Source organism: Garra rufa, unplaced genomic scaffold (assembly GCF_049309525.1).
Source record: "Garra rufa unplaced genomic scaffold, GarRuf1.0 hap1_unplaced_002, whole genome shotgun sequence".
In the NCBI taxonomy this organism is placed as follows: Eukaryota; Metazoa; Chordata; class Actinopteri; order Cypriniformes; family Cyprinidae; genus Garra; species Garra rufa.
Window position 1 is genome coordinate 12,229,717 of NW_027394277.1, and position 12,320 is coordinate 12,242,036.

Here is a 12,320-nt window from a genome sequence, read left to right on the forward strand (position 1 = left end):
GTCTGTATACATACCATCCTGACAGCTGGTTAAACAGCACCAGACGCCCAATGCCTCACACAAACAGACTAAAAGCCCACATTTACAGGCCTAACACTGAGACGCTGAGGCGCTTTACTTTCTGGACTTGTTTTTTTTTCTTTCATTGCACATATTTTTCTAAACCAAGTTCCATATAGTTTAAACAACTAAGACCACAGATCAAAAGAAGTCGGAAAATCAAACATTCAGTTGATTTTTTTTTATGTTTGACTCAACATTTTGGAGGTTAGTTAAATGATTCATGAAATGTTGGTCTTTGTAAGTGTTGTTTTTGTTAAAAAGGCTGAAATAAACAAGATTTACTAGTTCATTAGCTAAATTGTGCACACAAAATGATAATTTTCTTTACTTCCTTTCTGCATTCTCATAAACCTGTTGCTGCTGTTATGTTAAGGACAGACACACTTTAATTGGGTTTTATTTTGAGTTGAGAATGAGCATTGCATGGAATCTACATCGGTTTAGGAGAATGCAGACAGGAAGCAGAATTAATTATTTACGTAAAACAAGAGAACGGATTATAGCGAGCACACAATTTACTTAAAACAAGGGAATGAACTTTTTCCCTCCATAAAATAAAATATTAATATTAGATAAAAATTAAAATAAATAAATAAATAAAATAAGTAGAAATAAAAATAAACAAGTTAAATTAGAAAATTACTGAAATATATATATATATATATATATATATATATATATATATATATATATATATATAAAATGAATACAAAATTAAAAGCAAAAAAATAATAATAATTAATGACAAAATCCCAACAAAAGTACTAAAAAATGAAATGAAAACTGAAAATATTAAATAAATGTTAATTAAATTTTTTAGTAAATACTACAATAGTGTATGTATATATATATATATATATATATATATATATATATATATATATATATATATATATATATATTAGGGCCGGGACTCGATTAAAAAATTTAATCTAATTAATTAGAGGCTTTGTAATTAATTAATCGAAATTAATCGCATTTTAATCGCATGTAAATATTTGACCTGAGAACAGTGAGAATTAAGATTTTTACATGGATTTTTAGTATACCATTGAATAATGACTGAATACATAAGCTTAAGCAACAAAATATTGTTTATTTTTGTTCAACCAAGTCCAACAGACCAGTGCAATATTGCCATTAAGTGTAGCAAGAGGCACGTTCTTTAATGAGTCTTTCATTCCGAGAACTCTGCTCTTGTGTTTGCTTAATTATGCATTTAAACGTTAATGACCAAACCTATCATTATAAATGTTGCTGCACATGGAATATAACGCAGATAACATTTAAAAAATAGTTTTTATCAGGTTACACACTGATTATTTATCACTCAAACCCCTTTCTCTACCTGTTTCTCTACCTGTCCGTTGGTCGCGTATATCCTCCATGTTTGTAGTTTTTTAACACTTTTTATGCGTGTTTGTAGTTCTAATCGAATCCTCGTTCACGGCGCAGTGTGTTGCGGGAAATATTAGCAGTTAAGAGAGTGCATTGATCGTTAAGTAGTAGACCATCCGGGAATCTTTGGAATACTTTTTAAACATACTACGATTTGGGACATACAATATATTTAGGACGGACGCAGCTTCTTTTGTATAAGTTCTTTGGCTTGTCTGAATGCTAGTTTGTGCTCCAGTATAATCGGTCCGCCAAATCCAATCCAGTGAGAAACGTTCCGCGGTGCAAAACTTAGTGCGATTAAAATGCGTTAAAAAAATTTAATGCGTTATTTTTGTGTAATTAATTAATCTAAATTAACGCGTTAAAGTCCCGGCCCTAATATATATATATATATATATATATATATATATACACTGTCAAAAATAAATAAAAATAAAATAAAATATCAAAAATTACATCTGGTGCCTGAATATATTTTCAGTTTGACTATATATATATATATATATATATATATATATATATATATATATATATATATATACACACACACACACACACACACACACACACACACATACATATGTATGACGTGCAGGGGCTCCATAAAATAAAATATTAATATAAGTTTACATTTTTAAACGCAAAAAAATAATAACAATAATAAAATGAAATTTAATAAAAAATAAAATTTAAAATAAATAGAAATAAAAATAAACAAGTTAAAGTAGTAAAATTACTGAAATAAAACTATTATATATACAAATATAAAAAAAGAAAAGCAAAAAAAAAAAAAAAAATTATAACACAATCCCAACAAAATTACTAAAAAATAAAATGAAAACTGAAAATATTAAATACATGTTAATTATTTTTTTTGTAAATACTACAATAGTGTGTGTGTGTGTATATATATATATATATATATATATATATATATATATATATACAAATATATAATGTAAAAATAAATAAATAAATAAATATAAAAAATAAGTATCAAAAATGATAAAAAAAAGCAATAAAAAAACTAATTAAAGACAAAATAAAATGAAAATTAAAAATATTATAATACATAATAACAAATAAATGTTAATCAAAAATTGTAGTAAATACTACAACAGTGGACATACTGACATGTATGTATATATATATATATATATATATATATATATATATATATATATATATATAAATAAAAATAATAAAAATAAAATAAATTATCAAAAAATAAAAATATCAACAATATTTATAAAAGACACCAGATATAATTTTTGATATTTTTTTGACTAGTGGGTGCAGGACACTATAGTTAATTTATGTAAGCGGGATAGCAAAATATAGTAAACTGTGACATATTATTCTCAAAAATTCTTCATACAATGGGCTACCAGTAAAAATGATACAAAATTGGGACCAAAAATGATTCAGACACTTTGATCTGACCATGTTTTGCTTAAGTATCTAAACTATAGCAAATAAACTGTGACAATGTGAGAAATGTTAAAGGTGTCATCAAGGTCCATGAAATAAATAGTTATTTATAAAATACAATATTAATTTAAAACTAATTTATTTTTATATAAATTTAACACAAAAAGGTGGTCATCTAATTAATTTGAGGTATCTTCTAATATCTCATAAATTCCAATATTAAATTAAATTCTTCATCCTCTTAACCACCTCAATTGAAATTCTGGAGCTGAACTGGAATGTTGCCAACCCTGCTACAAACACGTATAACGGCTGTAAATAAGGCAGTATAAGAGTGCTTTCTTTAGGTTTTAGGGACTTAGGTTTTTATTGAAGCACAGTTAATGGTGACAATAAATCATACAGTTTAAGTGTCTGTGTCTAATTCTCTCAGATCCTTAGGACTTCTTTCTTTTGCCTTGTTTCCATCGTTACCATCCTGTCATGGGATCTTGCTTTGTTTGTGATGGTAAGCTTGCAGTATTCCTCAGTTTTTAAATTGAGGAATTATTATTATTTTTTTTAAATCTCAGAAATGCTTTAAGGGATGAATATACGATGGGAGATGGTGTGACTGACCCATGGGAGAAGAGATTGATTTAAATACATGCCATAAACATATCAAACTCTATTAGAGAGCTACACTAAAAAGCCTGGGCCGCAGAGGGAGAAAAGATGATATCACTGATACAATGACGTACTGTAAAGCAGCAATGCTTAGCTAGAGACATTTACTACAGTACATGCAATATTGAAAAGGGAAAGAGGACGGCAATCTGTTTGACATTAAATCAACTTGAAATCGCCCTCACACCAAAATTCAATATCCATTTCTATCTGGAAAATAACTACAATGAATTTACAGTTGCAATCGAAATTATTCAACCCCCAGAGACTGCAGTGCTTTACAACGCTTTTCTGAAGATTCAGCACTATGGGTGCTCCAATCAGGATTTTTGAGGCCAATTCACAGATACCGAACTTTTTAAAGCCATCTTTTTATCATGTACTGTAGAATTATTTATAGTGAACATCCAGTCAGGATTTTTAGGCATTTGATCAGTTTTTTTTATTTGAGGGGTGGAGCAGAGCATTTTTTAGACATTTTTCAAGAATATATATTTATCTCATCTAAATGTTTGATCACGCAGTGCATTTCTTTTTAGAAGTGTGCATTTTTGATTTCAAATCCAAACATTGTCATTGAAAATGCTGTGTTTTTTACACAGTACAGTAATCTTTCATAGACAAGTTTATACACTAAATATAAGCAACACATTATTCAATGCTTTTTGCTTTTGCATTTACTTCGAGATGTATATATTAAGTTGCTCAAGCAAGTGGCAAAACATTTAAACTGCTTCTGTTATCAAAAACATTCTAAAATAAAAATGACTATTGACAGAAACAGCTTTTTTCTTTTGCATTTAAATCTATATTACAAGCAATCCTGTTGTTGATAAAGAACTTTGTTTTCCTACCTCCACGAGTGCCATATATTATTGCCTTGTTTATCTAAAAATGCTCCTTGCCTTTAAACCTAGCTAAAACCCATATGCGTTGACTGTGAAACACAGTGGACTTTAATTATATGCAGCCGATCAGTCGGAGCACCCCTATTCAGGACTTTATAAAAATGGCATCTACAACAGTTTACTGGCATATTAAACGTGATCATGTCAATATATAATGTAATGAGTTATAAGATTTTTTTTTAATAACACAGCTATGGCATAATTATTCAACCCCTATTCAACATTGCTGTTTTAAGTCATTTATTTTAGTGGTAGGGAACAAAATGGTCTTAAAACACAATAAAGCCTTCAGAAACTCTATTAAAAAACAGAATTAGCTTGGGGCTTACATACAGTACAGACCAAAAGTTTGGAGACACCTTCTCATTCATGTGTGTCCAAACTTTTGGTCTGTACTGTAGATATGAATTCAACTGAAAAAACTTGTGAAAAAATATCTTTCAGGTGGTCAAATAGCAAATAGCAAATAGTGGAGCTCTGCAGCCACCTACTGGTAAAAGTATTTTTCATTTTTTACTTTTAAAACTGGATTTTCCAAAAGATGGGCAAAAATCTTACACTAAACCATGTGAAATTATCCATGTTATCCCCATGAATTAAAGTTAGAAATGTGGGTCTTTTATAAAGTGAATTTTACATAAAACAGTTTTTGTATAAAAACCCATTTAAGAAATATTTATTTATTAATTTATATATATTTAAAAAATATCACTAACCCACTGAAAACTGCACAAATGTAGAGTAAAAACTTTAATAAACAAACAAAAAAATACAGTACAGACCAAAAGTTTGGACAAACCTTCTCATTAATTTGAATGAGATGGTGTGTCCAAACTTTTGGTCTGTACTGTACATACATTTAGCCAATGTATGTGCTGAAGTTGAGTAGTAAGTCAACAGAGCTTTTACAAATGCTATAGAGAAGAAATTATTTTATTACTTTAGAAAGTCTAATGCTACATGAAGATTTCCAAGACTTTAAAAGTTCCTATAGACACAGCTGGCAGCCTATTCCTTAGTTTAAAGTGCATTGTACCAGAAAACCTTTTAGGGTGTTGAACAAAAAAAGCACATTATCATTAAATGTTTGATTAGAGCAATTGAGAAAAACCTGCAATGTACAGCCAAAGACTTGCAAGATGCCTCAACGAAATGTTGTGTTAATAATAAGAACACTAGACAAGTATGGCCTTCATGTTGAGACAATTTTCCGAATACCACCAAGAAGAACTAAAAGGCTGACTTGAACATGCTGAAATTCATTTGGATAGATCTATGGAGGCCTGGAGTCTCAAGATGTAATTCTTATTGAAAATATTTGGTTGAATCTGAAGAAAGTAGTGGCAATGTGAAAACCAAAGATTCTCAGTGAACTGAAAGCTTTTTCAGGCGAGGAATGGGCCAAGATCGCATTAGAGAGGTGACAGAAACACTTAGTGGTTTTAAGGAATAAAAAAAAATTGGGGGGCTGAATAATTTTGAACATGAGCGTTTAGAGCAAATTAGATTTTTTTTTTATTTTTATTATTATTCATCAACTTACGTTCTCAGAATTACTCAAATGTGTATTAATAAACTTTCTCCAATAGGGTACTGATGCCTTTGTTGAATTGTTTTCACAAAATGTTCTCTGCAGCAAAATGTCTTGCAGGTTAAAGCAGCTGAATAATTTCGATTGCAACTGTATATACATTTTTCAAAAAAGATTTCTGTTTATTAAAAAGAAAAGCATGCCTAAAGTTGTTTTTTGCACTTTAAATAAAGCTATAGCTAAATAGCTTTTTGTCAGCCATGTGAATAAAATATGCTCTAATTACACTGCAGAAGATATAAACAACTTGACCACACGATTTTCAAAGCTTCAAAACATGTCTGCAGCAGATTTATTTTGTAGCTTTGCGCCAGTCTTATTCACAGCACTCTTCTGTTAACAGGGTAACACTTTACTTAGAGCTTGTATGTATTATGCATAATATAAGAAGTAGTTTTGATGCATTCATTTTGCCTTGTAATGCACCTTATAATGCATTGTACAATCTCATGAATAATTGTATTACAGCACATTATGAATAATTATAATGCATTATACTCTTTAATAACCCTTTATAATGCATTATACATGAAGGCTTTAAATAACTGTTACTGTTACTGTAAACAGCTTTAATTTATCTGGCTGACAAAATGAAAAATATATATTTTTTTAAATTTAAAGCGAGACACTGCAGGTGAATAGGGTAAAAAAAACGAATTGTTATGACCTTACTTACCCAGTTGTTTGATTACATTGATAATTGTAAACATTTTTCGTATTACTAGTTTTCTAAAATGTGTATTTAATGAAATAAGTGCTAATTTGCATACATTTCTAGCACACAAATCTAAAAACTGTATGAAGTCAATTTCAAAATTCTTGTTTATTATTATTTTTTATTTTTTTGACATATTAGAGTCACATGTTTGTACAGAGGGAATTTTGGGTATCTCATTTTGTCACTCCACAATTCAGAAAATACTTATAGCAGACAGAAAACAATTTTTACAATTTTTGGGGGATTAAAATGTATAAAACAAAGCAAATTATATATGAACAAATCACTCTGTAAAAACCTTCAGGATATAGACAGGAATAAAAATGTAACGTTTGGTGTGTGTAAGTGCTACTGAAGTGGAAATTTACAGTATGGCTCAGTGTAGGAGAAAAAACTCATTTTGAGAAAACAGCCTTTAAAATATGTATTGTAATTGAAATCTATTGACACAAATAGATAAAGTGCCAAAAGAAAACACTTAACAGTGTCTTTTGGATGTTTTCTTACCAGTAGTCTCAAAAAAAAGAAAAAAACACTTTATGAAAAACCAAAAAGCCCAAAATCTTAAACTTGACAGGTGCATGAAAAACAGTGTTTTTGCCTGCAGTGTCTCCCCTTAAAGAGTAAAAATAACTTTTCATTAACTTTATAAAGTTTTTTTTCTAGATTTTCCTATTTTAGCATATTACACCTTTCAGCTCAGCATGAAGCACTTTCCACTCTGCTCATTTCATTTTTTCATGTTTACCTTCCCATATTGATCATTGATCATCAATAAAACATGCTGAGTGAAGACTAGTAAGCATTATCGCAAGATGTTTTTTGGCATGCAGATCACTTCAATATTTTGAAAACAAAAAAGTATGTGCATGTAATATTAATCTCTCTAGCTGTAATCGTTGCTGACATGCATCTTATATTCAAGTAGAAACTAACCTGTGTCTCAGGCAGGAGTTACTCAGGGGTGATCTCGGTTTCCTGATGCACCACCACTTTAGTCACAGACATGTCAGGGTGCTGCTCCTTCGCCTCCTTTATAGCCTGAGCAAGAGCCTGGAGAGCAGAGAAGACGGTATTTAAACAAGTCCAATAAACGTATACATTTAAAAGCCCATTGTATCAAAATTAGAGTGTGTTCACACTTGTCATGTTTGCTTCGATTAAAACAAACTCTGGTGCGGTTCATTTGAGTAAGTGTGAATGCTGCTATCCCAACCTTGGTGCGAACCAAACAAAAAGATGGGTCTCGGTCAGCTTCCAAATGAAGCTCTGGTGCGGTTCGTATGAAATATGAACGCAACACAGACCAAATACTAAAATGACTCCAGACTTGACTCGACTCTAGGAAAAGGACTCGTGAATATTTTAGAAGCAACTAGAGTCTTTTATTCTTTAATACTTATATAACTGTTATTCAAAAGACAGAGCTCACCCGTACCCCGGCATCCATTCGGACCACGAGCCGTAACAGCAGCACCATTTAAAGTGAGCAGCGCGTCTAAACAGTGGAGCGGATCACATAACAAGCTCTCAGTGTTGTTTATGGCAAATATATTTAGCGCTATAAACTCTAGTATTTATTCCAAAGCCAAATTTATTCAAGCCCTTTCAGCTTCGTGCACTTTCTCTCTCTAGACGGACACCGGTGCTATGACGCGGATATTTTAACAACAGAAACACGGTGAGCAGCAAAATTATAGATTACTTTCACTAAAACACAGCAGTAAAATCAATGCTGCAAATCTAGTTATTTTTCTTACTATCTATTTATCAATCAATAACCTATGACTCTGCCTGTTCAAACCAGATGTGATGAGATGTTTCTGATCTAAATTTAGCATTATTATTCTGTAGGCTCAGAACATTTCAAAATAACCATGTAGGCTAATTATAAATAGGAATATTGTTGTTAGACAGCTGGGATATAACTTAAACTTTGAAACTGCTGGTTATCTTTCTTTTCTGCTCAAGATGAGAACCTTTTTATTATTGTAGAAATCTTAAGAAGATAATACTTTTAAGTAAAAAAAAAAAGTATAGATTTCAGGAGGAACATCCTGAACAGAAACAGTATTTTTGTCACATGGCCTTGCATGTACCTAAATGTAAATACAATACATGTTTTTTTTTTTCTTTCGGGCCTCTGCTTGGAAGAAAACAGAGACCATGCTTCTTGGTTCTTTAATTGAATACCCCTGATTTATATCAAAAATAAATACTTTATTTGTATGGTTCTGTAATATCTGTGTCATGGTATCATGTCATGGTAGATAGAACTCTTATTATAGAATTTGATTACATAAAAACTGCTTTTAACATGGTAATGGATTAAAACATATAAGTAACAGGCTGGATGTTAATTAACCTTACATCCTAACACCTCTTTAAAAAAACAGATCATAGATCATATATTTTGTCCATAGCCTATACAACTTTGTAAACTGTAAGGTTTAAGAAAGAAGATTTCAATTCGATTGTGAATGGGATCTTTCAGCGAGCCATTAAATGACCAAAGACTCGAGACTTGACTCAGACTCTAGCGACAAAGACTTCAGACTTGACTCAGACTCCAGGTTAAAGACTTGTGAACATCTCTGCACTATGCAAAACAAAATGAGCAGAGGGCAAATGTGGAGCAACAAGGAGATAAAGTGCTATTTATGAGCTCTTTGTGGTGAAAATAAAATCATATACACACAACAATGAGCGTGCTTAGTCCAGCAGACGCCATTAGGTGCATTCGACTTAAAGACGCTTTTGGCCTTTTTGTTTTGTTTGGAGTGTTTGGTGATTTCCGCCATGAAATATACCTCATTTAACTTGACCAATCAGATTGTGAACCTATCACTATGCCTTTAGGTTTGGTATCATTAGGTTCGCTGTTAAAAATGCCAGTGTAAATGCTAAGCAAACCAGAACCACATGTATCTTTTTCCTTAAAGGGGGATTGTTTAGGGTCTTAATGAAAAGTCCATAATACACTTCGGTTAAAAATTCTCAATAGTATTGTAATAAAACACCTTATCTTGTCAAAACAGCTCTGCAAAAAAAAATCAACTCATTTTATTGCATGGTCCCTTTAAATGCAAATGAGCTCTGCTTGCCCCGCCCCTCTCTGATGTAAGATTATGAGCTAAAATGTTTACTTTAGCCGCGTTTACCTGCAAAACTTGCCAACAAGCACATTATTAAGAAAGGCCGTTTGCAAAGATGCAAAAAACTCAAAAATCACTTCAGCTGTAGGTAAAGCTGCATCACGAATGATTCGCTCGAACTAGACGCATATGTAGACCGGGATTGGCGTTTTTCTTTTTAAAAACAAAAGTAACGTTATCTTCCGCGGCTCAGATGTCGGGAGTAAATGACGACTGCTATGTTCATTATTACATCCAACAACAGAACACCTCAATCGCTCAATCTGAGATATTCTTGTCTTCCTCTGCACCTGAGTCACACAATGGCGATCAGAGTCAGACTGTTTCAGCTCGGTGAGGGCGGGTCTAAGGTAAGGCGCTCATGTCAATCAACTATCGTGGGAGTGGCCTCTGTCTGTGTGCCGTCACACCCACAAGAAGCTGAGAATGACCTGATTTTAAAAAGGGGATATTACTTTTAAAGATTAAAAAATACCACTGGGTGGATTTTTATCATTGTAGGGTGGTGGTGTACACAAACTGCCAACACACATTAATGTTCAAAAGTGAGTTTTGCATCCGATGACCCCTTTAAAGTTTTGTGGCTTTAATGCATTTTGTTTTTCTCTTCCAGGAAAATAGACCAATATTATTGACATAATCTCCTTCTCAGGGCCATTTGGACATTTTTATCCTATAAAAGGTGTCTATGCGAATGTCTGTAAAACATTCTGTGTCTACTGTGTGGCCGACACGGTTACTAGCTGTAGGTGCATTTCACCTTATCATGGTCAATCTCAGTGTCTCCAGTGATCACGATTCTCTTCTCGATACGGGTCTCTGAGATCCCGCCTTTCACCGTCTGAGCAGAGAAAGGGAAGAGAACGAGAGAATGAGAGAGCCAGAAACACAGTGAAGTGAATATCTCATCTGTGAGTACAGCAAGTCTTGACTAACGTTGCGAAATGGAAAGATACTCTGGAATGATGTAAATTGTAATTAAAAATGGCTTTATCTTATGTATGCAGCCTCTTGGCACCATTGTGAACAATGGTCTAACTTGCAGTGTGCAGCACATGCGAATCAGTTGGATATGGTATAGTTTTCTGCAATTATTTTTTGCAGAAATTGTTTTTATTATTTGACATTGTGTTCATATATGATAATTTAACATGAATAAGCTCTTCTTTAAGCAGCAGACTTTGCCGGTTTAGGCGTAACTTCCTGTACCTTGGTGATCTGGGTTGTGGTGGTGGTGCTGACGGTCTCTGAGGTGATGGTCTGAGCACTCAACAGCATCCCGGATTCCTTCTCTGACAGCGCGTTGGGCTGTTAGCAAACAAACACACAAGTGCTTAGAATACTCCTCCATTAAATCTTTAATTTAGCACTTACACTCAAAGTCATTTCCTATGGAGCCCCAAAGGGGACACAGTGATGGAAGAAAACATGAGATGGAAGGAAACATTAAGTTTCAATGCTTTTGCATTTGCTTGTGAAATGTTTGGGTTTTCTTAAACAATGTTCAGCATTTTCTTACAAAAGAGGTACAAAAAGGTACAAATGCTGTCAATGGGACAATATCCTTTCAAAATAGTTGCACCTTATTTATCCCTAAAGGGTGCTTATAAGTAGATTAAAGGTACATATTCGTACCTAAAAATATATATATTACTACTAGTACCTTTTAAAAAGGTACTGCCCCAGTGACACCTTTTGTACATTTATTTTTTAAGAGTGCACATCATATTATTTCCATCAGCAGTTTTGTTGTTCACTAGAAGAAGATTAAGTTTCTCAAGAGAGTACAAAATTTTGCAAGTGAATGCAAAAACTGCTCTGGGAAGCACTGAAATATAATAATCCATTTAAGTTTTTCCTTCACCATGTCACTGTAGTATGAAATCCTGTTTTTGCCACTAAATATATATTTTTTTAAAGGTTATTGCTACTTTTTATCTTACAATTCAGACTTTTTTTTCAGAATTCTGAGATATAATCTCACAATTGCGAGTTACAAGGCAGAATTGCGAGATAAAAACTCGCCAGTTTGTACCACAATTCTTATTTTTCTCAGAACTGTCAGATATAAACTCGCAATTGCGAGTTATAAAGTCCAAATTTGAGGGGAAAAAAAGACACAATTGTGAGATAAAAAGCCATAATTCTGAAAAAAAAAGTCCGAATTGTGAGTTTATTTCTCAATTCTGAGAAAAAAGTTTATTTGCAAGTTTGAATTGCGAGTTTGTCTCATAATTCTGACTTAGTAACTCACAATTTCAAAGTTTATATCATACAATTGTGAGAAAAAAGTCAGATTTGTGAATTTATATCATGCAATTTTGACTTTATAACTCACAATTGTGAGTTTATATCTCAATTCTGAGAAAAAGTCAGAATTGCAAGTT

General features: G+C 32.2%; 1 protein-coding gene across 4 annotated transcripts in view; it reads right to left on the minus strand.

Annotated features, from left to right (window-relative positions):
- Positions 1-7,712: 7,712 nt before the first annotated feature.
- Positions 7,713-12,320, minus strand: part of LOC141305430 (protein 4.1-like) — a 91,651-nt gene continuing 87,043 nt past the window's right edge. For all 4 annotated transcript variants that reach the window (XM_073832534.1, XM_073832533.1, XM_073832532.1 and 1 more), the window contains 3 exons: positions 11,143-11,241; positions 10,694-10,774; positions 7,713-7,831 (listed from right to left, as the gene is read on the minus strand). In XM_073832534.1, the coding sequence (XP_073688635.1) occupies positions 7,733-7,831; positions 10,694-10,774; positions 11,143-11,241 (279 nt within the window). In that variant the 3' untranslated portion in view covers positions 7,713-7,732. The remainder of the gene's footprint in view (positions 7,832-10,693; positions 10,775-11,142; positions 11,242-12,320) is intronic.